The 26,448-nt window shown below is 44.6% G+C and overlaps 1 protein-coding gene across 2 annotated transcripts in view; it reads left to right on the forward strand.

Annotated features, from left to right (window-relative positions):
• The first annotated feature begins 1,910 nt into the window (after positions 1 to 1,910).
• Positions 1,911 to 26,448, forward strand: part of si:ch73-22o12.1 (nectin-2) — a 70,204-nt gene continuing 45,666 nt past the window's right edge. For both annotated transcript variants that reach the window (XM_034553801.1, XM_034553800.1), the window contains exon 1: positions 1,911 to 2,393. In XM_034553801.1, coding sequence (XP_034409692.1) covers positions 2,306 to 2,393 — 88 coding nt within the window. In that variant the 5' untranslated portion in view covers positions 1,911 to 2,305. The remainder of the gene's footprint in view (positions 2,394 to 26,448) is intronic.

A 26,448-nucleotide genomic window follows, 5' to 3' on the forward strand; every position in this document is an offset into this window, starting at 1 on the left:
ATGGGAGTGCAGCGAGTGGGGAGACATCTGGAGAGAGAGAGAGGTGCTCAGACAGAATGAGAAAACCCAAGGAGAAGAGAAGTGTGTTGCAAGGGAACAGAGACTGTGTGACTTCAAAGAAGCCTGTGGCTGCTGACACAGAGCACACTGATCTTGTGGCCCCTCCTCTATGGGTAAATAATCACCATAAGCCTTGGCTCCGTCTAATGAATCCACTGCCAATGAGCTAATATCTGTTAACTATGCGCTTCATTATCACTGCCACAGACCCCCGGAGAGCACGAGGATGGAGGGCAGGATGAATAGCAGCAAGGAGTGAAGGACGAGTGGACAAAAGAAATCGAATGACACGGGAAGAGGGAGAGAGGGAGGGCGAGAAAGCGAGGAGGAATGATGAGGAAGGAGAGGAAAGTGAATTGTAAACGAAGGGAAGGTGTAAGACGGCGAAGGGAAGAAATAGGCGGTGCACTGTATAAGTAAAGTGGGTGGTAGCTGGAAAGGTGTGAAGGTCGATTTGGTATGGGTATGAAAAATGGATGAGTATGGGATGGAAAAGGAATGAAATCCTCCATTTGGTGGCGGTTTTCTATAAAGCTCCTTATTCTACCATGAATGGGTACGCTATATAGTGGCAGCGACAGTCGTATGGGTGGTGCCAGCACACTTTCTCTGACTGGTGCTCAAACTTTCAGCAACAGGGCCAAAAGACGGCTGCAAGATTAAAATATGGCTATGCAAAGTACCGTTGGCATTTAAAACCCACAGCTGCTTTCTTTGCATGGCAGATGCTTTTCACAGTTTTCTGGATTTACAGTGGGCAAGGAGTGGAAAAGAAAATGAAACCCCTCCTGTCTATTTGAAGACATAAATCTCCAAAAGATGAACATATCTCAACTGTTAATTTGTTTTTCTTTCCTGGTGTGCAGAACATTGATCATTATCAGCATATTGGGAAATAGAGACAAACAATAAGAGGGTGACTGACACTAGAGGGGAATCTGGAAATGAAACGGAACAGAAGGAACCAAGCAGCACGATTTAAACTGTGGGACTTATGGAGATGTAATTACATTGGCTGTAAAACACTTGGGTATAGGGATTAGACCTAAACCAGATAATGCCTTCACTATGCTAGTATGCACCCTGCCTCAGAGGAAAATAGGACAAAAATGAATTGGAAGTTATTCGGTTGATGGGGAAAGAAATCTCATCAACAAGAGTCTACAGATACACGAGAAGCTGTTTCCTCTTGATTTGATTTTGCTGACTGCCACTGGATTTGTATGTTGGCGTTTATTAATGAATGTTTATTGATTTTGGCATCTGCTGTGCTGGAGTTTATATGAGCTCATCTCAATTGTATTTGTGCAGAAGCATACAGCAGAGGGCGTAAGAATCATCCATTTCCACGAAGGTCCTACCTCACCACTACATCAACACCGTCCTGACATTGCGGAGTAACTTTACGTCGATGGCGAGAGACGCTCTTCTGTAGATAATATTTACAATATCTAATTAACTAAATAATTGAATGCATTTAGAGCAATCGATCAATATTACTTTGAGGCAATATTGATCGCGAATGAACGGAAGTGATACTTCTCAGATGTTGGGAGCTTGAAAAAAAAACAAAAAAACATGGCCATATCGGAGTATTCCTCGATATCAATCACGGTTTTTTTGGGATCATGTCCCTGCATGGCAGAAAAATCAAAGCAAAAATCCGCTGCGGACTTTTAGATGTAAGCACGTTTTATTTTCACAGGGAAAACTGCTTTTTGGAGATTTCAACAAGTTGTTCCCAGAGTCACCCTCCTGCCGTCGCTGGTCCTAATTGGTTTTTTTTTTTCGGGCAGCAGAGAGCGGTGACGCCTCTCAGCCTGATGACATCACCCAGTCAGTCACACACACACACACACACACACACACAGTCGGACAGTCGCGCGCGCGCTCGGAGGAACTAGTTGTTGGAGTCGGGAGAGACGCGGCAGCACTTCATTACGTCCAGAGCACCAGCTGTGGGGGAATATTCACCTGTGCGCCGGAACACACACACGCAAGGATTGTCTTTCATTTCAGCGCACTCCGTCTTAAAGGCGCAGCGAGAGGGGCATTTGAAGTCTGTCGGACTCCTGCTCTGTCCTGAAGACAAACAAGTTTATTTGTGCCTCCTTTTTTTCCTCACAAAAACTGTTCCGCGTCTGAACGGTGTTTTTTTCTTCTTCTTTTTTTCCTTTTTTTTTTGGGACAATTCTTCCAGAGAAACTGCGTGCCTGGTTTCATTAAGGGGACCCGCAATTCGACCATGGCGAGACGTGACGCCCGAAATTGGCACGACTGCTCCAAAATGATCGGACTGCTCTGCTTGGTCGCGTCGATACTCATTCAACACGGTAAGAAATGATCACTTTTATATATATATATATATATATATATAAGGAAAAAAAAACCCAACTTAACATAGTGTCCCGCTGGCTGCGAGCAGCGTACCGCCTTCCGGTTCGCCTCAGAGCTTTAATAATGCAAGAGAAGATGCATTTCAACCTGACTACCACCTGTCAGGGCGGTGACAGGAGCAGCTCATTCGGCAGGTGATTTTCCTCACTCGCTGTGCGGGCGAGGTTATCCGCATTTCAACACCTAAAATGTCTAAAGAATGTTGACTACAGTCACCTGACATGAGAGTTGAGAACAACTTCCCCTTTCCTTTCCTCATTCTTCAGTCGTGAACCTTGTGTATCGCTCTTTGACCCGAGTTTCGGTCGGTGACTCAACGCCATGTTTGGTTTCCTAAGGTGTGGCTCCGCGGAGCAGCAAGGTGTCGTTCCCAGGCCACTGATAGAGTTGTGTTCCCTTTTAACTGAGTCACGGTTCCAGGCTGTCCTTGGTACTCTTTCCTCTAACGCCACCCTTCTGCTCCTCTTCTCCCCTCTGTCCGCACATCGTCTTCTATTATTCACACTTCAGTGGAGAAAGATGAGGCTGCAAACGGCTCTTAAACCCTTTTACATCTGTAATTATGATCCTATAAAAAATTAATGTTTAATCAAAATACGTGTCAGAAAATGTCCTTTTTGTGTAAATTATTTAGCTCTTTTTTTTTTTTTTCAGGAGAAATTTAACTAAACTCTGGCAAGTATTTGTCATTATGTTTATAAATGCTTAAAACAGTGTAATAGGGTTAGAGTCACACACAGGGTAACAGAGGGGGCAACAACTTGAAAGTCAATCATTTGTACTGATAACACGTTTATCCTACCCTGTCTTTTCTACTCCCACTGGAGGCCTTTTATTGTAAATGAGGTGGTGTTTACTTGTAACAAGGTTAACGGCCACCGTGCGTCCCTGACAACCTGTTTTTTAAACCGTAAATAATTCAAGTCTTTTCCACTCCACTCGAGAACCACAGTGGGTGTAGTCTACAGGTACTACTGCCACAGTGAGTAGGAGAAAATATCTCTGGCATGCAGTTCCACCATTAACATATGAATATGTGTGTGTGTGGTATGAAACCAGTTGAACATTTCCCCTGCTTCCTTGCTGGGCCAGCGATTTTGTTTTGTGCAGTAATTGGGGCAAGAATGTAGGACTAGATCTAATGCTCTGGCACAGTATACATTTGCAGTAGTGTACAGTAATGGAGTTGATTGTGGGTTTGTTTTAATCACGACTCATAAGCATAGTCACTCTTGACTTATTCATGCAGTGGACCTTTTTTGTCCAATTTAATTTTACTGAACATGAAGTGCTCTTAGTTGGAGGGGGAAAACAAAACAAAAGGTTTTACATATTTATGAGCGAGGGGAAAAAAAACACAAGGCATAACCAGTACAAGCTTTTTAGTTTTCTTTCATTCAAGTCATCTTTTCAGAAGGGAACTCTGACCCCCTTTTGGGAAATAGTGAAGATATGCAACCTGAGCTGCAACTATGAAGCCGGTACTTTTCCCATGCCTACTTTGCATTTTGTGTTTCCCACTTCCTCTCAAGCTGTGACAGCAACCACTTCCATGCACCTTCCATCCTGCATCTGAGCGAAGTTAATTCAATTCCCTGCAAAGTTTCCACTTTAATATGGCCTAGCTTTAATGTAAAAAAAATAAAAAATTCCTTATTGAGGTTGATGGGTTTTTAATTAAGGTAGGCCTCTGTAGTTACACATATATATATATATATATATATATATATATATATATATATATATATATATATATATATACACACACACACACATACACATGCGCGCACACACACACAGAACTTAATGGAAGCTGGCTGGTGGGGGTCCAACTTTAAGCTCAGAAATTACACCATAATACTACCCCCCCAGTCAAGGTTGTGAGGGACCACGGATGTGGGTCAGAAATGCTTGGACCATTACCATGGAGATGTTTTTATTTGAAGAGGAGTGGGCTTATGTGTGATGTTGGGGGGGGGGGGGGGCGGCTGTGGCAGCATTGTCTTTATGGCTGAGTAAGCTGCGTGTGTGCAGGGGGTGGCTGGCTGTCTGCCTGAGAAACTGGTGGGCATGCAGGGTCAGGGCCGGGGGAGGAGGCTGCTTCCTTCTCTGCTCACATAACAATGTTTGTCCTTGTATACCTGAAGTCCTCTATATTAAAGTGCATACAGATGCAAAGCTACTCTAGATGGCTCTCCTTAATTTCGAGGAAACAGGTGGCTTTCGGCTTGCGGCTGAGTTTCAGGATTGGCTGGACAACTCGACGGGCAGCGTCTGATTAAGACAGGCGTCGCCCCACCTCCCCTCCTTCCCACCCGCCACTTGAAAACTCCCTCTCTCCCGCCATTCCAATCCTCGCTCCCTCCCCCACCCCTGCCGTCGAGTACATACAAGGGCCTTGTTCTCGTCTCTCTATTTTATTTACATCTATCTTTCATTCTCCTGTCCAGTGCTTTTGTTTGAGGGATGGTAGTCATTGGTTTATTCAAATGCCCCCCCCCCCCCCCCCCCCCCCCGCCCCTTTCAGACACTCTTCTGACTGAAGGCCATGCTGTTTATGACGGAAACGACATGCAGACATACAGGAAAGTAAACCACATGTGAGCTCACCCTGGTCTGTCACCATGGCTGTACGATTTCTTGTCAGCCAGCGCGATATCAGCCTTTCTGAAAACTCTTTTTTTTCATACCAATAAATTACATCCCAACATTTTCCCAACACCCTGTCCTCCCACAAACATACGCAATTGGACACACTGAGCAGATGTTTCTTTTGGCAATTCTACTTGTGCAATAGCTCAAACTATTTGCCGTAACTATTTCCCTGAACACGAAGAGATTCTTTAAACAGTGTAGTTCTGCGAAGCCAGAGATTATTCATCATTACAACAGAGATAGATGGAGAGGGAAAGCATCACATTTTATTTATTAAGAGGACTTTGATTGATAGATGGATAATGAGATCCTCCCTAATAAAATAAGGGAAAAGTAAGTAGTAAGTCCTTAGTATCTCATTAGTTCCAGTGGAACGAGGGGCTTAGGTCTTGGTTTGGTTTTTGTGTTAATGGCTGTCTCAGTTAGGTCCTATCATTATGTAAATGAGCTGTCCTCGGCCCTTCGCATTGGTCTTGTAAATGTCGTAAGGATTTTGAAAAACCAAGCAAGTGTGGCAAATGAGGCCCCATTAATTTTAAGTATCTAAATTGAAGAAATACTGATGCTAATATTTGCCATTTCACCAAATGGGCCTAATGACTGAGACCACTTTTCATTATTACCTGTTTTACCAGGTACGCAATTTGGAAAAATTAATTTCAGCTTGGTTGCGATATTTAATGGCCTTCTTCAAAATGGAAAATGATCTCAAATTTAACTAGATGCATTGAAAGCTTTTAAATCAATGTAATAAAAACATTTTAGCAGCAGGCAATTTACATTTTTCAAAACCTTTTTTTTTCGATCGTTGTAAAATAATGTTGATCCTCAACATCTTGCAGGGTCTTAGATCCGGATATCTTTCTAAATTAGTTTCAGTGAAATTGCTTTGTTCTGTAGACTTTTTTTATTTGTATTTATATGACCAGAAACACAAAGGATCCATCAGGATTATTGTTGACTTGGCAAAGATTATTAGACTGGATGAATGGATCAGAAGAGAGGGAGGTCGATGAGCACAGTCACTGCATCTTGTTGCATTCTAGGACGCAGCATTGGACCACAAACACAACAGAGTACACACTAACGCACACATGCAGCTGGTGATGGGAAAGGGAAGTGTAACTGGAGGCTGCGTTGGAAGTCAGATGACATTCCAATAATGGGGAGGGACTGTCACATCGCAGTGTGTGTGTGTGTGTGTGTGTGTGTGTGTGTGTGTGTGTGTGTTAGTGTATTCTTTCAGGAAGTCTGTGTATCATCTTCATCTGCAACCCTGTTATCTTCCACAGACATCAGATCTGAGGACATCCTTTTTTTTTTAATCGCTTTTTTAATCGCTATTCCTCCGACTTGTAAGTAATGATAGTGGCTTTTCCCGTCATATATCTTCATGTTAGAAGCCCGGCCCCCCCTTTTCCCCTTCGCCTACATGTACAAGCTGGATAGACAGCGGGCTGTGTTGAGGTCACACTGAGAGCCCCCCACGGGGATGTTTGTGTTTGGCTCCCAGGGTTGCCAGACGGCTGGAGTCGCTCCAATCTGATCCAAAGGTAAATGAGCAGAAATCCTCGTCTTTCGAAGGAATGCCAAATGTCATTAATTTGAATAGGGGCAGCTGAGGGGTTTCCAAAAAGCACAACTGTGCTGGGGTCGAGGATTTTGTTGGCAGAGGTGTTGGGTTAAACTTCCACATGCACTAATAAACTGTGTGCATTAGCGCACGCGCTGACATGAGTTCACTGCGAGAGACCATTCCATAATGTAGCCGACTCAAACCACCCGCATGGTTATAGATAATGGAGAGTTTACTATTTGTAGTGGAAGCATGCCAGCCGCTTATCTTGTATGAAAATGCCATAAGGAATGTGGCTTACTTTATTTTTCAGTCACACACACATTTCCACGCCATTAGTCAAGATACCTTCTGCCAATTCTGCATTTCCTTATGGCTAACAAACCCGACTGGAATTTAAGGGGATGCAGGTCAAACCCATTGCAGCTCAGCCAATGTGGAAAATGAGCGGTAATTCCAATTGAAGATCCACTGAAAGGCAGCCAAACTGTGTAAAATATAATCCCCTTTAATTAACCAGACGTGGGAGATTGGCGTCTCTGTGACCTCGATGTAGTAAAATCACAGGAGGCGCGATGAAGGAGGAGCAGGGGGTAGTCAGAGGGGGGTATATTTTCAAATTCCACACCGCAGCATCTTGGCAGAGGGGATGAAGGAGGATTCACAAAAAACGGGGTGAGGGAGCGAACCAGGGAGGCCAAGAATGATCAGCTCATTTGTAATTCAGTCGCACCTCCCCTCTTCTCCTTCTCTTAAAGAACGAGACACATATTCAACAGCCAAAGAGCCCTCCATTGTGGAGAGAAAGGGACTGCTTGTGCTAACCTTTCTCTTTTCATTACGGTTACCTGACCTGTACCCTCTCCCTGTCATCTTGCCTCCCTTTTCTTCTGTCTTTGTCACATTCTTTTATTTCAGAAATCCTCTCCATAGTGAACTCAGCAGATCTCTGCAACTAAGCACTGAGGCCCTTGACTGTGTCCTCCGTGTGTGTGTATGTATGTATGTGTGTGTGTATATATATATATATATATACATTTATATTTATTAAAAAAAAAAATATGTGTGTGCACACGGCAGCTCATTAGCAGTCACCTTGATGTGTCTAAATGCAGTTAGCGAGGTGGAAGGTGGTTTGCGTTATTGATCCGGTATTGAATGGTGGATGATGCAGTGCCCTTATGTGATATTGAAAACATTTAGGGCTCGCTCGGTCGGCATGACAGCACCATGAAACATCTCTCTCTCCCCTCCTCCTCTGGTAATCCCTCCCTGTGTCCTCCATGCCCCCAGTTTGTGAAATGCTGCACTTTTTTTTTTTTTTTTCCTTCTTCCTTTTTTCAACCGGCTGTTTTATTTCCAAACATTTAGCTATTTTAATCAAGCAGCAACACTGCAGCTGTTTTGTTTACCATCTGCACACCTTTGCTCTGTTAATATACACAGAGAGACGTGCTGCATCTTCGTCACATCTGACTTTGACAAGGTCATGTCAAATTCTCACTTATCAGAGGCGGTGGACAGCCTGGCTACAAGAAGAAAATTGAATTTGGTGTGACAGGGTCTTGTCAGGGCTCTGGGAGCTGGATGTAGTCATGCTCCCGAAAACCTTATGCACACCAAATGCTTTCAATTCAGTCCGCTTCTCCGTGATCCCAGCAGACTTATCTGAGGAACAGGGTAAACTGACATGCTGTAGTAATAAAAAGAACATTCGGTATTTTGATAAAATAATCTCCGAAATAGGAGTTAAGAAAACGGAACGGGCCGAGATAATGCGCAACAGGTTTATTTTTCTCATGAAAGCCAGTGGAGAGTGTTCCTGTGTTCCCGAAGAAAAGCGGTGTTGTTGTTCCACTCTATCTTCCCACTGATATCAGTGCTATCCCTTGCGTCACTTGTTGGTTTAAAAATGTGCCGCCATGCTGATAAACTAGCAGCACGGTCGTCATTGGTCCCCAGAGCCATTAAATGGCAGGAGCATTCAAATCCCCCCTGAAGCAAACGTCACATTAAGGTCAAATGGAGGCAGCAGGTTTATTCCGATATCAAGCTTGTGTTTTGTAAACAGGTTTGTTTGGTCTGGCTCCTTAGGGAGAGCAGGTTCTCCTTCGTTGAAGCCATTTGTCACATTCATGTGTTTAACTGATTGCCTGCTCTCCAGCCGGCCTCTTGCTCCCCTCGGTCACTCTCCCCCCCCGTCACATCGGTGCCTTTTACTTCCACTCCTCCATCTTGATTCATTCTTCCTCAGCCCTCTCCGTCTTGCTCTGTTTACGTCTCCTAATGCTCCAAACTTCCTTCTCTCTGTAATTTGGTCTGCATAATTGCTCCATCTGCTCGGTAAACTGCTGTCTCTTACTGTATCTCTTTTCCTCCTCTCGTCCTGTTCTTTGCTCTCCTTCCATTCGTACTTAGTCACCAATCCCTCGTTTCTGCTTCTGTAATTGGAATGTCTGTTGCTTTCCTCTATCCTCTTACTCTCGCTTTCCCCTTAATCTCTGTCCCTCTCTTTTCCTCTTCTGGAGCTCTCCTCCTGTCCCACCGTCCAATTCCCCAGTTGTCTCCTCCACCTATGTCAGCTCCAGAGTTTCTCTTTAAGCTTATCCAAACTGCCTATGCTACTTTCTCTCATTTGCTCCCTCTGTCTCTCGTTCTACTTTCCTCTCATACCTCCCTAACAGCCCCCACCATCCGTGCAGAAATTTGTATTGCAATCCCCCCCCCCCTAACGATGTCTTCTGTTTCTTTTTTTCTTCCTCACATCAATCTCTCTCTCTCTCTCTCATACACTTTCCCCCGCTCTCTTTCGTTCTCTTCTAATGGCCAAGAACTCCTCCCACTCCATCCTGCTGGGCATTTTCTGAAGGTTAAGTTGCTGTGACACTTTTACAGTGTTTCACCCCGCCTCACCCCTCCTCCGATTGTCTCACCCTCCCCTCCCTCCCGTCTCCTTCGCCCAGGCGGCGGAACGACACTCATCCCCACCAACCTCCTTCCACGTGACCGCAGACGCAGAGCACACCCGGTGCATAGCGCGCACACAGCAGACACACACACACAATTCTCTGGGCTGATTTGATGGTTGAATCACTTGATTGCTGTACAGAGGACAGGAAAGGGGAAGTGACAGAACAAAGTCAAGTAAGTGGGTGAGCTAAGCATACGAGCGGTAAAACAGGGAATGGAAACAGATGCAGGATTTAATTTAATTTCAGTAGAGTTAACCTGTCGTGCAGTGCCGGGATCAAGCTGACGATGTCCACTCCCCCGCTGCTCCATGCTGTCACACACTCCTCTCCTCCGCAGGCGGTTACTAGGCCAGTAATGTGGCTTGACTCATCTAACAAGAGTATGGCACAGAAGTTTTAAAGGGGCTTACATTCCAGGAGTTAATTCCCACTGTACAATGTAGTACAATCTAATACTACAACAGAAAACTAGCTTTGCGAATTAAGTCTTTTTTTTTTTGGTGCAATTGTCTGCGAGATACTATGCACATGTTTTTGATATTGGTGTATATGCAGAGTACCATTATGAATCTACATCTGGTCATCTGACCCACCTTGGTTCTAAATCACTTAACTGTGAGAAACTCTGTGACGCTGCTTATTTAAAATTAGATTTTGAGCTTTTATAACAAATACACTATATACAAACTATTATAAATTCATGCCCAGATATGTGGAATCTATCAGTGTCCATAACCGTCTTGATGTGACGTGATTTAACTTTGTTTAAAATATATGCTATGGCCTCTTTAAAAGTTGTTCCTCTATAATGCACCCTAAAATAGATTGTAGTTTAACCATTAGGGATTACATAATTAAATGGTTTAATACATTTTTATTTCAAAATAGAATTAATGGGAAACTTTCCTTGACCAAAGAAATTATTAGTTGAACAACAAATAGATGAGTTGATTTATTGAATCGACAGATATGTAAAACTGAGTTTCTCCACAGAGAATCGCACAAAAGTGCTTATATCTTGTACCAGAGATGTGCTCAAAAGTCATTGAGCATTAAAAAAAAAGACTGACTAAAAAATGTTTAGTAAACTATTTTGAAAAGCAGTTAATTGTTTTCACTTCTCAAGCAAAGAGAGGTTTCCTAAATGTGGTTATGTTCTGCTTTTCATCACTGTTAAGTGAATATCTTTTGAATTTGATCAGGTAAAAAAAAAAGGAAGAAGCAATTTGAGGAAGTCACCAAGTGCACCATAAGTCAGATCTTATTGATTCAAATAAAAAATTGATATTGAAATATTTCTGCACAAGAATAATTCTGCATTGATCAGCAGCAACCTTGAGTTTTAGTCCAGACAGTCGGCTGCTGCTGCCAGACAGGATGATGACCTTTAGTGTTACTGAAAACAGAGACACTATTGTTCTCAGTCCAAACTTAGAGACTCTCCTCTGTGTCCCCCCCCCCCCCCCCCCCCCACCCCCCCACCCCCCCAATTCAGGTGAGTAGAGGGAGACCATTGAAAAGGGTGTCTATTGTCCCCCCCTCCCCTTCCCTTTCCTCCCTCTGCACCACACCTGTATCAATGGACAGACCTGCCTTTGAGCCGTGGCCCTAGAGGGAAAGTGGCTTTGTAACAAGAGATGATTGGGTAGTTTCTCTTGAAACGAAGGCTGATGGAGGGCCTTTTTCTGTTGTGTGGATTTTTCAAAACGGTTTTGTGGTGTGTATATATATGCTCCTCAAAGGCCATTTGTGTGCAGAAAGTCCACATATTTGCCAGTTCCTATGTGCATGTTTATGCTGGGCATGTATCATACACTTGCTCGTTATTTGGCTGCTTGCTGTTTTGGCTTTCCATCTTGGCCTCTTTAGGAAGAGCCGGGAGGGAGGGGATGAGAGAGGAGGAGACGGAGCGAGCAGGAGACACGGTATCTTCTCTGGTGACTAGTACTTGTCACCGAGGCCCGCTGGGCATCTACTCGCTCCCTCAGCTTCGCTGGGAGCCATCTCCTGAACTCGCCACCTTTTTAAAAAAAGCTGCTTTTAAAAGAAACCCTTTAACTGCTTACTTCTGTCCTTTCCCTCACTTCCCACTTTCCTCTTCTCGCAACAAGCTTGCGGCTGATTCGTGCACCAGTGATTCATGAATTTATCTCTGGCACGGCACAGTAATGCCGTGTGCGCGTCTGTGTGTGTGTGTGTGTGGGGGGGGGGGGGTCTGAGCGACAGAGAAAGGCTGCATGCTGGGGGGTGGGTGGGGTGTAAAAAAGGGAGATGGAGAGGGGATGTGCTGTGACGCCAGCCCTGATTAGAGAAGTAGCACTCGCCGTTTAAACACACATTTAAATAGACACAGCCTCGGGAAGATCTTGGGGTGGTTCCTCTGCTTGTGTAAACTAACACAAGCGTGCTCAGTTGTTCTGGTTTTAAATAGAAGTCCCCGAGGCTCCACCTTCCAACTTTCCCTTGTTCATTTGTTTGTCTCGCTTCCCCCCCCCCGATGTCTCGCTCTGCATTTTGCTCTTTACTTTTGACACAGAATTGCTTTATCTGGCATAGATTATTGATGTCCTCCATAGACATGTCCCTGCGTGCTGCCCATCTCTATCCTGCTCTGCATTCTTTTACATGACTCTCTTGTGGCTGCTCATCTGGCTGTCATTCCTGTGCCAGCCAGTTCCCTTCCTCTCTATCAATTTATCTCCCCTCCTCATTCCTTCCAGATGACTATATTTCTCCCTTCATCACCTCAGCCCATTGTGAGTTTACTTCCTTCCTCACTCCCCCTCCTCTTCGTTTTCCTGTTGCCTCCCCCTCCCCCATGAGTCACTCTTTCTTTTCCTTTCTGAACCTGATTCGGCCTGCTTCTCCCAGGTTTGAGTGTCCTACTTTGAATCCCCCCCCCCCTCCTCTCACTGGTGTTTATTTACATAGAGAGGGATGGAGGTAGGGCTGTCAGGATGGATTGATAGATAGCGAGAGGCCACGGGTGAGGGGATCTGGGCGTTTGATGGAAGCCCCTGTCAGTCAGGATACTACTTAAAGAATTGGCTTGTTCGTTATTATAAAAAGATGTGGAAGACTTGCTGTCTATAAGAAGATATTCACCTCGAAGAGCTCACTCCTCTCTGGTGTCCTTTTTATGTCTGTGGATCTTCAAATGATTTCCATAATGTGGCCTTAAACGTGGTCCTAACGAGCTAAAAGTAAACCATTGTTGAGAAGGATACTGACACTTTAGAAACTCTATTGACGGAGACACTCCACCACGCCACACGCCTGCCCTTTTAAAAAGCTCTGTGGATGACATAATTATGCAGTGTCAACGTGTGACAAGCTGAGCTTAGCTGCATTAGAAGAATTAATATGCACAACGTAGGAGGGAGCCTGTCCATGATCTTCTAATACTTATAGCCACTCACTCCCCTGCGCTCATCTTGGGAAGCCATCACACTCTGGAGCACGTCATCTCTGAAGCCATCCATGCTAATGTTCAACTGTTTCATCCACTGGAATGTGTTATGGCACCTGTAATCTCCATCTGTATTGCATTAGTTTGTCAAGTATAATGAATGCACTTGAGTTTTTACTTGGTCATTTAATGCTGCCACTGGGGTTAATTGACCTTAAGGGAATTAGATAGGCTATGATATCATAGTAATGTCAGTCTGATTACTTATGTAATGCATAATCCAATATTGGACTGGATTTATAGGGAAGTCCTAAACCTATTGATTTTAATGTGACACTTTGATTGAATTCCAGATATTTAAAAAATATATATGTTTTACTATTATTGCCAAATGTATTATCTACTAATTCAAATGTTGTTTTAACAGAACAGAAAAATAAGGTTTGAGAAAAACTTTCATATAAAACAATCAATAAAGTTCACGATGGTCAGATAGAACTTTACATTACAGTATTACTGTACCAGTGAAGAAATTTGAGTTGGCGTGCAGCTGCCTGTGACGCATATCATAACACCGAGCACAGGTCAGCTCAGTGAGTCTGTAGCATGAGATGTTACAGAACGTACAGCTAGAAATACTAAAGCAGTTCTCTGGCTCAGATGATGAACTGCCAGAAGAAGTGGGCTAAAGGGTAAAGTATTTTTGAACCTGGACTCTATTTTCCCATGTTATTGAGTCTAAGTGACTAATGGTGAACGCAAAATCTGACATTTTAGATTTAAATTATATTCTGACATTATGGAAAGGACCTTAAAAAGAAAAAATGTTTTTCCTTTAACGTTTGCTCTATCTGGTCTGTTTGTTATTGTGTCATGTGACTTAATGCCAGAAGACAGTGTAAACCTTAAAGAGAGGCGTGCCAGTGTTGTCGGAGTTTGTTGTGTTGATGTACAGAAAGCATAGCTGATTTTTATCTAAAAGATTTTCAATGTCTTTGCTGAATATTTTGCTGATTTTGACAATATGCAACGCAAGACTTCATATGGAGCAAGACTCAGTTAGACGGAAACGGCAAACGGATCAAGCGAGAGGTAAAGAACATGTTATATTTTCCTGTAAGGTCCTGGCCATGATGTCGTCGGACACCTTTCATAACCGTCTGAGCCGGTCGTCTTCAAAACAAGCACTTTTAGTGGACATAAATTGTCAATGAGGAATTGCCTGATATGATTAAATTGTCGCCAATGTTTATTCAATACAAGACCAATTTCAGAAAATGTAGTCCCCATGTGGTGGACCGTGCCATTTGACTCTACTTCTGCTTTTTTCACGCATGGTTATCTGAACTTGAGCCAATAAACGCGGTTTGTTTGAGAATCTTTACGAAGGCAGTGGCAAGAAAACTGTTTTTCTCACTCTAGTTTTGGCATAGACACATTGGGGGAGGCAGGAAGAGCAGCCATGCACTGAGCTGTATAGCAGTATCAGTATATACAGTATGTGGCAGGCACATCGAGAGCTGAAGTGATTTCATACAAAAATGCCAGACAGCTCAGTTTCTCAGTTATGGGGATTTGCTGCTTTTGTGACTTAAGTGATCGTACACTGAATTGTGGTTTTGGACACAACCAGCCATTTGAAGACTTCTCTTTGAGCTTTTCTGAATAATGAGTAAACTAATCGGCAGATAAAATGATAATGAAACCGAGTGTCACATTAGAATACCAGGAGTACACAAAGTAGAGATGTGATTTATATGTGAAGGGCTCCTTGGAGCTCATCCTGACGACAAATTGGAGGCATGGCCCAGTCTAGCACCAACTCATTAGATCACCTGCCAGTCGACAAAGCCCACTTGTGCCGAGTCTGTGATGGAAGAAGCGACAGGGGAAACGGCGCTGCAGAGATCCTGTGAAAGGTGTGCAGTGGGATGAGCACGGGGACGAGGCGAGCGTAGGCCATGCGGTTGGAGGCAAATGCATGTTGGCAGTAGCTAAAGGGAGGGAAAGAGTACGAGCACGACGGCGAGAGAAGCCTGTTACTGAACCATCAGCGGCGGTAATGAGACACAGGTGCAGCCCGTGGAACCACATCCCTTATTAGAGAGGAGGATGGGAAGGCAGGAAAACTGTCAGAAATACTGTACCGCTACAAGACGGGGAGACTCGATGCAACATTTCATTTTGATGGAACATTATTACTCATAAGTATGCGCACCCCCGTAGGAGTTCTTGAACAATCACCCGAAAACAGTCGGCACCCCGGGGACGTGTGATTACTCTGGGCGCACAGGCTTCATCCAACTCTCCATTCGTTTGCATCTATTTTGAGCAACGCATTTAAAAACAAGCATGACAAGCGGCCACGTCATAGAAATAATTCTGGGTCTTTGTTTGTAGTTCATCATCATCATCTCTGATCATCTCATTTAGACTTGGTTTTTTCAAACATATGCTAATGAACGAGGAGCCAGGAAAAGCCCGAGCTTTGCAACACTGCAACTGATTTGCAGCACTTGATTGTTAATGAACTTATATTTGGGTTCGCCGGCTAAAAACAGAAAATGTTGGATTAGGAAGAAAAGCTGCTCGAAAATTGGTTAGCAGAGCGGGTGCAATGAGAAAGAGATTAAGGAGGACCGAGGGGAGAATGTAAGGTGACAGATTGAGATAGTGGGAGAGAGGAGCAGACAGGCAAAAGAGGAAAGAAGGGCACAAGCTGCTCAGGAAAAGGTGTTAAGACAGTGTCAGGGGTATTGAGTCAGAAGTGTGTGTGTGTGTGTGTGTGGATGTGAGCAGAGCACTCCCTGTCCTGGTTGGAGAGAGAGAGAGAGAGAGGGGAGAGACTGACTACTCGCTGCTATACTTGTTTTTATTTTCCATTAACCCCCAAATCAGTCAAATGCAGGGACCAGATGGAAGGTTTGGGAAGGGAGGACTCGCCACAGCAAACAAGTGTGTGTGTGTGTGTGTGTGTGTGTGTGTGCGGGCGATACAGAGCAGGTGCAGTCAGCAAGTGCAAGTGGGAGCATGGTTTGTTTGAATGGTAGACATCAGAGAGTGCAAGAGAATGGCCTTTGTATTCAGCCAATACCGAGTGAGTAAATATTTTGGAAGGGCATGCTGCGTTGGTAGATTGTTCTTTTAAGCAGCGGGGGCGACAACAGAGGAGGGAGAGATGAGAGGCAAGGCGACGGCGAGCTAGAGGAAACTGTGAAGCAGCAGCAGCTATGTTTACGCCGCCACGCAGAGACGTGAACACAAACTGAGCTTTGTCCTGCGCCCGGGCTAACTTAATGTTAGAGCTAGCTGTGCGACCTCGGAGAGGCGCTAGAATACACTGCTTTGCTCTTTCCCCTTCATTTGCTGCCAAATGACATTGCTTACTCTGCTACGGGGTTGCCCTCGCTGCCAGAGGCAGAGGCTGCTATCATGAATGAACAATGTGCACCTCTCAGCGTCCCTGCTTCTCCGCAGGCCGAAGGTGTGCTGGAAACAAAGCTAGGATGGGCTGATATTCATGCTGAGCCAGCCTTGTTAGACATGTTTGATCTGCGTCTCATTTTCTACCGTGGGAACATGATGTGAGTCAGAATAAACACGCCAACAACACGTACACGTCAAACACACATGCCGCAGTGTGACCTCCACGGCTGCCCCTGTTGTATGTATTTAATATTTATTTTTGCTACTGTGTTGGGGCAGACCGGCTCCAGTGGGGGAAGAGGGATAAGAGGGGTCATTCTCTCACACACACACACACACACACACACACACACACACACACACACACACACACACCTCCCTCGCAGTCCTTTCATCTTTACTCTCACAGGCTTCTCTTGTTCTGTCAGTCTCACTGAAGAGAAAGAAGGGGGGAGAGAGATGGAGGAAGGATGTCAGGGAAGGGGTGAGAAGGGCCGGATAAAGGGGGAGAAAGAAAAGGACAACAAGTGATTTGGGTTTCCTGTTCCCTGCAAAATCATCTACCAGCCCCACCCTACTCCATCCCCTCTATTTGGGGGGTTTGGTGGGGGGATAGATAGATAGAGAGAGAGAGATAGTGTGGAGAGTGTAACAGGTTGCAAAAGTTCTTTGCTTTTGTGCTCAGCCGTTCCCTTTTCATCTTTTTGTTTTTTCACCCTCCTCTTTAATTGTATCCTTGTCATCTCATCCTCTCATCCCCCCCTCCCCACACCCCTCTCACTCTTCCTCTGCCCATCCCTCGCTCTCCCTGGGGCTTGCCTTAGTGGGTCGGTTCCAGTCTGTCTGTTCGCTGATGACTCCACTTGGAGCAGATGTGATGCTCAGCAGCTGTTGCTCTGCTCTGCAGTCTCACCCCGCAATCCCACCCCTTCCCCTCTTATCTCTCTCTCTCTCTCTCTCTCTCTCTCTCTGCCCCCCTCTATTGTCTCTTATGTTATGTATCAAAGTACATGTCTTTTTGTTCCCTGCTACGGCGTTACTCAACTGTAAATTGCCGAACTTCATTTTATATTTTAATCCCCAGTTTAGTCTTCTCTGACCGGCCTCACCAATTCGTTTCCCTCTCCGATGCAGCTGTTAACGTTCAAAGCACATTAGGATTTTTGTCATAACAATAAGTCTGGAATCTCTGTGTTTGTCTGCCACATGAATGCCAACTGTCACACTGTAATCATGTGAAACAAACGCCGGCCATTGATGGCAGCACTGCAGAGGGCAGAGGGAGGATATTGTTCCAACATAAATCTGGCTAAATGAGAGAAATGCAGAATGATTTTTGTGTTGTTGTTGTTGTTGTTCATTCACTCAATGACACAATGTGGTTCAAAGCCAGGCCCAAAGCTAGAATTATAATATCTATGTTTAGCTTGATAAGATTTATAGAGACAAAATGGGACTTTGACACTTGAAGAATGATGACGTGTGGGTTTTATTTAGGCTTACTCATCAGTGCCCTGTGCTGCTTCATAGTTTTATTAGACTCTTTATTAGCTCTCTCTGTTCATTTCTTTCGGTCTCTCTGCAGCCGTCTCTGCCAGGATTGGCTGGCTGGTGAACTGAGCATCCTCTGACAGGTGCCCTCTTGTCTGAGATTAGAAGCGAAGAGGGAGAGGAGTTTGAAAGTGAGGAGGGGGGTCGTGGGGGTTGGTGGTTTGTGTCACTTTGATGACTTCAGCCCGGAGGAATCTGTTTCTGGACAGGCGTGTGGCTGCGTCTGTGTGGCAGAGTGCGTGTGTGCATAAGCATGAGTGTGCGTGTCACATCTGTAATTGGCTGCTGCAGCCGCTGCTGCCGCGCTCACAGCTCGGCCTCTGATCTTGTGGAAATCTGGGATCAGCGTGGCAGATCCGCCTGCTAATCAGCACCCGGAGCCCGTGCCCAGGCATCAACCTGTTCTTCGCTCTGGAGGCTGGAATATCACCGCACTCTGGATTTAATCGCACCAAAAATCCCGTAATGGAAAACGTTACATGCAGTCTAATTTGAGGATGTTGAGAGAAAACGTAGGTGTGTGTGTAAAGTTGTGACAGCGATGTGTGTTTTGTACACGTGACTGAAACACTGATAAGCAATATCGAGCTCCATTTTTGCCTTTTGTGCTCTCGGATGATAAGATTACAACAAGGCCAGATCACTGGTGGCTCTCTCTTGGACTTTACCCTCTCCGGTCTCTCCTCTGTGTGACCGGTGAGTGCTCATGTTGGCATACGGAACAGCGCCATTGGGGAAATTCAGAAGGGGATTCATCACTCATTCCTGGTTTCCCCTTTGAGGACTGCGCTAATTAGCCGGCGTCTGTGATTAGTTGGCTTGTGTTTGATCTGCTTCACTCCTCTCCCTCGAATAGGCTGCCTGCATGGCTGGGCCACCATTTGGCTGCAAGGGGCACCCAACACATAAAGACTCAAAAACAGACACACAAAGATGCACACAGCCACAGATTTTATTTTTTTTCTCCTTGCCTTTCGGAGACACTGCAGGGGGGCCTCAGAGACACACTATCATACACCAACAGACACACACAAACAAGCTGCAGTGCTTCAAAACAAAAACACTTCAGTAGAAAGAATACAGCTGTTAATATTCCACCAATGCATACCAGGAACTCTCATCACTTTAACTTTAAGAGTTTCAGTCCGTCAATGAAATTCCCCTTAACAACCGACGCTACGCTGCTTGTAAAGCAACACGGGGCGTGGGCGGCTAGCTTAGAAGTGGATTTACTTAACTTAACCCCGAGTGATTACAGTTGAAGATGGGCGAATTATGAATGTGTAATTAAATTTGTACAAATCCCCCTTTGCTCCCCTTTTGCATTAGGTCTCAATGGCAAAGCACAGTAGGGGATATCCATGCTGCGTTTAATGACACAAATAGGAGGAATTCTTTGGTGCGTGACAGAGCACTGTCTAATTACACAGAGGCTGTGATATTGAAGGGCCCCTCTGTCCTTGAAGCTGGCCACTGGAGCATGGCAGGGCCAGTTCTTGTCTCTTCATGCCCCCCATCTATCCCTCTCTTCCCAATCCTCGATCTGTCACTCTGGCTTAAGGGTGAAGATGGTAAACAAAGGCGGCTCCAACCCAATGTAGTGACGACCTGACAGGGGACAGCTCCAGCAACTTGTGTGTTTTCTCGTGTGCGTGCGTTTGTTGTTGTGCTCCTCCTTATGATCTGGCTTCAATCACAGTCGGATCAATTGTAGCCTCATTGTGACTGCAGAGCCATTATAGGCTAAAACCATGGTTCATACTGTTATTAAGGGGACTTTTGATCCATTGCTGTTTGCCTCTCAGACAGTTGAAGCTCTTCTGGACAACGGGCAGTTTATTCTCGATACAAACATCTCGAGAAGTTACTGACTTTGGTTCCTGGATCTTTTAAAAACAAAGATTTTTTAAATATATATTTTAAATTGTGTATAAAAAAGAACGTAATATATAAAACGCAACAATATTCCCACGTTAAAGGTAGTCAAGAAGTAAAATATTCACAGTGATGATTAAATGTTGCTAGCAAAGACTACTTTAAAATCTTTTATCTCTTCTGTCCTTTTAATAGGATACAATTATTGTTTGTTTATTGTAAAGTATTTAATGTAAGTATGTTATTTTAGTTGTCATGCACAGGTGCATTTTATGAGGATAATTTAATTAATTACATTATTTAAGTGTTTTTTTTCTTCTTTTTCGAGTCAGACAATGCAGCCAGCCAGTCACATATTTTCAGTGTCTTTTTAAAAAAAAAAAAAATATGTACTGAACAGAAAAGAAGAAATATCAGGTTATGCGCCACTCCCTCTTTTGATCTGTCTCCTTGAGATGTCTGTCTGTTAGTTCCTCAGTCATTCATCCATCCACCAGCATCAAAACAATGCCCCATGTTCCTGAGGCAAGTTGTCATAGTGACTGTCCTTCAGAGACAACTCAAAGTTGATCCTGACGTTCAGATGCAGGGAGGGTCAGAGAACAGCCTCCTATGTCCCTGCTCTTACTCTGCTGCTCCATTGTATCGTATAAAAACTGCAGTCCAAAGCTCTCTATCCCTGTGCCTTCCCCTCCCTCCTCGGTATCACCTTTCCCCTCCGCCTTTATAGGAGAACGGGTGGGAGGTATGTGTTGAAGTGAAAAGTTTCATCTTACCAACCTCCTATTGAGACTTGAAGACAATAGGCCGTTCACCTCCGCCCTCAGCTCGCTGCAGGCCTGCGGGAAGGAAACTCTGATGCGGTTATAACACACATGGATTCTTTCTGCTCTTAATTGCTTCAGTGATCTATTGTCCCCCACGCCTATCTTTTTGTTCTGTGTTCTCACATCCTACCTGCCTGGTGTTTACTAATTGCTGCCATCTTCCCACCTCAGTGTTGCTGAGCTCTTTTTGTAAGAAAAAAAAAGGGAAAAGAAATGTGTGATTTTAAAAACTACATCATGTTCTGGTATTTTCACAATGCAGATGGACTGATCAGCGCTCCACATATCTGACATTTGAGCAATATGCTGCAGTGTTCTAGAAATATGAGTCATAATAAATCAGAACATTTGCTCTTATGTTTGCAATACTTTTGCAAAAGTATAAACACTACTAATTCTTTTCCAAGTGGTGGTGGGTGTACATAACTCGCCTGTCCTCTCAAATCTTTCCCTGCGGACCTCTTTTCCCGTGCTCCTGCACAGAGTTGCCGTCAGTAATTCAATCCAGCTGGTTGTTGTGACGGACGCATTCATCAGTTTATCATAATATTAGTACGCACCTCCTTGTTTGCTTGTGGTGCCTGACCTTCTGTCTTCCATATGGCCGCCATTGATTTGCAGAGCTGTTTGATGCTCCTGACGGATTGACTGTGCTAATAGCCGTCTCCTTGCCTTGACAGCTTTGTTGACCATTGGGTTCGTCAGTATAGTGGGCTGAGTGACGGCCCTCACACTGTGGGAAGAGTAGCTGGGAAATGAAGCCCCCCCGCCCCTAAAGTGAAGTTAAGGTGAACGTTTGTGACGAACAACCTGGAAACACAGCTGTGTTCGGGGTTGCCATGGAGTTCCTTTCACTTTAACAGGCGGCTCGGTTTTTAATTCGGGGAAAGGATCACACCCAGCCTGAAATATCCTCTCTGACACCTCGGTAGACTCTCCCGGCCGAGTGTTGTTATGGAAGCAAAAATAGGACGCATAATCACATTATGTTAACAACTGACATACCGAGAGGGACGGATGTATACACGAACGCACGTTCAGGAAATGATGGATGAAAAGATAAAGACGCATGCCTTTGACATTTGTAGAAAAAATTGTCATTTTTCTCTAAATGAGCACTTTTGACTGAGGCTGATCATTTAATTCATAGCGATTTCCGAAGTGAGATGCACGAACACACACACACACACACACACACACACACACACACACTCTTCCAAAGTCATTCAGAGAGTGAGGTCTGAAGGATGTTTTAGCAAGCTTTCTGCCATACCTGATGGAGGCATCAACGTGCATAATTTGAAATGGAACAAGATGTTTCCCACACACTGACCCAAGACCCGTCTGAAAATTGTTTTCCCAAAGCCTCAGATTCACATTTTATGCTTTCGCACGGACTGCAGATCTGTCACTGCGGTCACCCGGCAGTAAAACCACAAAATGACATGCAGGGCTAAAATAACATGCCCGGTACAATTACCATGAGGAGTGATGGCACACAGCGCTAGCATGAAGACGTCGGACACAAAAGGAACTAACGGAGTAAAAGAAAAGGGAACGAGCCAGAGGGACGAAAAGGATTTATTCCAAAATGAAAAGACAGCACAGGGCTGTGGCATAGAGGAGGGGAGGATAGGGGGAGGGACAGGCGGAGAGGAATGAGCGATGCCGAGAGAGAGAAGGCGAGTGCGGTGGAGGTAGAACGATGTGCAGGGCCCGTGCAGACAAAGCAGAGCCAGGAGCCGCAGGGGAGCTGGGTGTCTGTCAGCCATCCAGCCAGTAAGTTATTCAGTCACTTATTCAGTGGGTTGGAGCAATGGCAGTAGCACCGCAGTAAAGAAGAAGACGCAGCAGCAGTTATTTGTTTGGCTCAGGAGAGCTGTGTCCTTTCTGTCCTCAGCTACTGCCCGTTACAAGCGAGACTTTACTGACCCTAAACGGGCCCAGCGCTGGATGACAACCTGCATCCATGAGACCGCGCCCACGTCTTATGGCCTTGGTCATTTTCAGTTTGGGGCTTTTTACACACTTTTTACACAACTCGCACATAGTCGCTGCATTCGTCCATGTCTCACCGTCATTCTTTATTTTTTCTGTTTGACCATCTCCCTCCTTTCCTCTCTCTCTCTCTCTCTCTCTCTCTCTCTCTCTCTCTCTCTCTCTCTCTCTCTCTCTCTCTCTCTCTCTCTCTCTCTCTCTCTCTCTCTCTCTCTCTCTCTCTCTCTCTCTCTCTCTCTCTCTCTCTCTCTCTCTCTCTCTCTCTCTCTCTCTCTCTCCTGGGTCAGGTACAGTGTAGATGTTGGTGTTTATCAATAATGAAGAGAGGAGGAGGAGGAGGGCATACTGCTCTCGTTCTTACCAGGGGATGAATTATTCACCCGGTGGAGAAAAGTGCCTCTCCACCGTGTGTGTGTTTCTATGACTGCCTGTCTAAATGTGGTTATACTTTACCTCGCAGCTGGACGTGCGGAAATGTGTTTTGTTTCACGACGACCACACATATTTTTTTCTTTTTTCTTTTTTCTTTTTTCTTTGTACTGGATGCATGGATTTCCCTTAGCTCGGCAGATGCTAAATGATTAAGTGTGTTGTGTATGTTGTTGGTTGTAAGGTTCATCTGTTGCGAGCTGTGTTGCGCTTCGGTAAAACAAAAATGAAACCATGTGAAGTTTACGGATCCCTCCTGTTTTTTTTCTCCCCCCCAATTTCCTTCAAACAAACAGGATTCTTGTCTCCGACCTGTTTGACCGCCAGAACATGCGCGTCCTGACATATTCTGTTTGTGGTATGTCCATAACTGAGAATGGAGGATGAAGGATGAGCGTGTGAGTGGGGTCCACAGACATGTAGGCATGGGCTGTTGTGTATGTCATTGCATGTACGAGCCCCTGAAGTTAAATGACTGGGAGATCCCAATGTGAATTCCTCTTACACTCAGACTCATGCATACTGTATGGACGTATAGTCTCGCAGCAAGACAAAGGCCCTAGTCCAGCTTTGGAGGCATTAGGGTTTGGCATTTTAAACTGAAGTGTTCAGTTTCAAGAGTGCAAAACTGTCTTTTAAAGAGTTTTTAAACTTCCCTGGTGGGTCCTTTTTCATCAAGACGATGCACTTAATTGAATTGGCAAATGCTTATTTTTGCAAATGATATTCGCTTGAGTCCTAAGGCATTTTTGTTATAAACAGGCAGCTAAATAGGAATATGCATCAGAATACAGATGCATGTGGACGAATGCACACGCCTCCCTTTGCAGATTTCTCCTCCAGCTGTTCATTTCTTTTTGGCACTTTGAAGCCTGTTCATATCTCTCCGTGTCCCTCCCTCCAAACCCCCATTTCTCCTTTGCTCCCCTTCTGTTACATTTCATGCATTTTTGCCTCCCTTCCTCATTTCTCCCACTGATTTCCCTTCTTTTTCCACACTGTGCTCCGAGTCAGTTATCAAATATTTCATCATGTCACTGTGAACAAGTGAAATGTAGCGCTCCCTTCTTCTTGCACCTTTGTTTTACTCCTCTGCTCCTGTTGCATCACAGGCTCTGTTTTAAAAAAAAAAAATGTTTTACCTGCATGCAACCTTGCTGTAACACCAAACTATTTTTACAAGTGTGTTTCTTTGTTGAGTTTCAAAGCTGATTGAACATCTGTAATAATTTTGAGTGCAGATCTCCGACTATCTTTAAAAGTTTGCTCCTTTATCAAACCAAGGTGGTTCGACTCGATTGCTCCCACTAGGAAATCTTACAGCATGAATGGATTATAATAGGATGTCATTGGAGAAGTCCATAACGAGCAGTGGCTACTTCTAAATGTAGCTTTCTCATGTGATATCGATTGGCCCCTTATAGAGATCCCCGTGGAAAGGTCAATGAAGTCGAGACACATCTCAAGTCTTCATTTCCTTGTTTTATTCTTGGCTTGTCAAACTGCCTTGCCTGTCAAAGCTAAGCTGCATTCCCACTCTGCTCCCTGCATACCAAAGTCTCCACATCTACGTGTATGTGTGTGTTTGTGTGCAGATACAGTGTGTGCACGTTCATAGTAGGTTTGTGTGGCCGTATGTGCGGCCTCCTTTGCGCGTGCGCGTGTGTGTGTGAAGGTCAGAGAAACCAGCGCTGCAACAGTGTCGGGTAGCAGCAGCAGCACCAGCAGGTTCAGGTTGGTGCTGTTCCAGACTTCAGCTGACTATTAGTACATACCAGCAGCAGTTAGGACCTGACACGCAGTGCCACAGTTCTGCTGTGGAGGACACAGCATCACACAGAAATGACAGTTATACAGCAGCTTCACACGGAGGCCATTTTATACGCGTCACACCTCTTTTTGAACGTCTCTGCTTATCAATTCTTCTTTTTTTTTTTTAAAAGCTGCACAAAGGCGCTAAGAGTTCAAAAGATGAACAGTCGGCACCCACAATAAGTGCATCAGTCATGACTACTGCTATATGACAGTATCTAGAGTGACAAAGGGACTGGCATTATTGAAGATTTAGTGAGGAAGAACAGTCTCTACTTAAGGGATATACAGGTTAGTTAAACATTTTGACATTTACATCTCGGATCAACGGATTTTAAAGGAAACGGTTATTATGAGAGTAAATTCCTGACTGCAGTTTTAATTGTAGAGTGTTAAAAACGCAGGAATTGTTGCCCTGTCATTATCCTGCTGCACTTTTCAGAAATCTACAAAGGAGGTGAACAACATGACGTTGTCGCAATGCTTACAAGCTGCACTGTACAAAACAACAACCCCAGAAATAATCGCAGAATTGAATCAGCTTCTCTCTCGAAAAACAACAAACAAAATTGCACATTGGGAGCCTCACAAAGCTGGTATTTGGCAGTGCTTTCAGTCAAACCACTTGTCTCCAAGGCTGGCGCACAAACACGCACACAGTGTCGCACTGAGAATAAAACCTGGAGCATTACAATGCACTTTTGATGGCTCCTTCTTTTACCATTTTTCAACACTCAGGTGGGTTGAGTGGAAGTTCAAGGATGCCTTTAACCTCAGTCTTCTGGTTAACGTTACACGCAGTGGTGAATATGTAATGGCATGGACGCTCATCAGGAATGTATTATGAGGAAAAGACGAGACCTCCATATGCACAACAGAGCAGTTTCTTTTTTTTTTTTAATGGTTATTGTTTTATTGAGCTTCCAGCTCAAAGATAATTTATACCTGTGTACCCAAAGAGAATTGGAGCCCTGTCTACAAGTGGATTTTATTTTTTATTTTTTGGGGTTCATCGGCATTCATTAAGCCACGAGAATTTGTTTTGCATTGTGAAGTCAGACCAAAATGGGGCTTCCGGTATCGCAACATCACAAGAGGCATCCTCGGGTCCAAAACTCAGCTATTCAAAGTCATTTGAGGAATAAAAGGGGGGAGGGGGGGGAGAGAGAGAGCAGGCAGGCAGAGACCGATTCTATCAGGACAACACCATACTGCCTGGATGAAAGCTATTGTTCTTCAGGGGTCGAGACGGCGAGCACAACAATAACAAGATAATAATGGAAATGGAGAAATTCACACAGACCTGGGAGAATAATGAAAGCCCGAAATGCTTATTGGGACCGCAATGCACTGAAAGCCAAAGGAAACACATCCACATTTTCTTTGTCTGTCTCGTGCTCTTGCAGACACACAAACGCACAATGTGCCGGCAAGCAATCTTCAAGAACACGGAGAATGGGG

This window comes from Cyclopterus lumpus, chromosome 16, assembly GCF_009769545.1.
Source record: "Cyclopterus lumpus isolate fCycLum1 chromosome 16, fCycLum1.pri, whole genome shotgun sequence".
Lineage (NCBI taxonomy): Eukaryota > Metazoa > Chordata > Actinopteri > Perciformes > Cyclopteridae > Cyclopterus > Cyclopterus lumpus.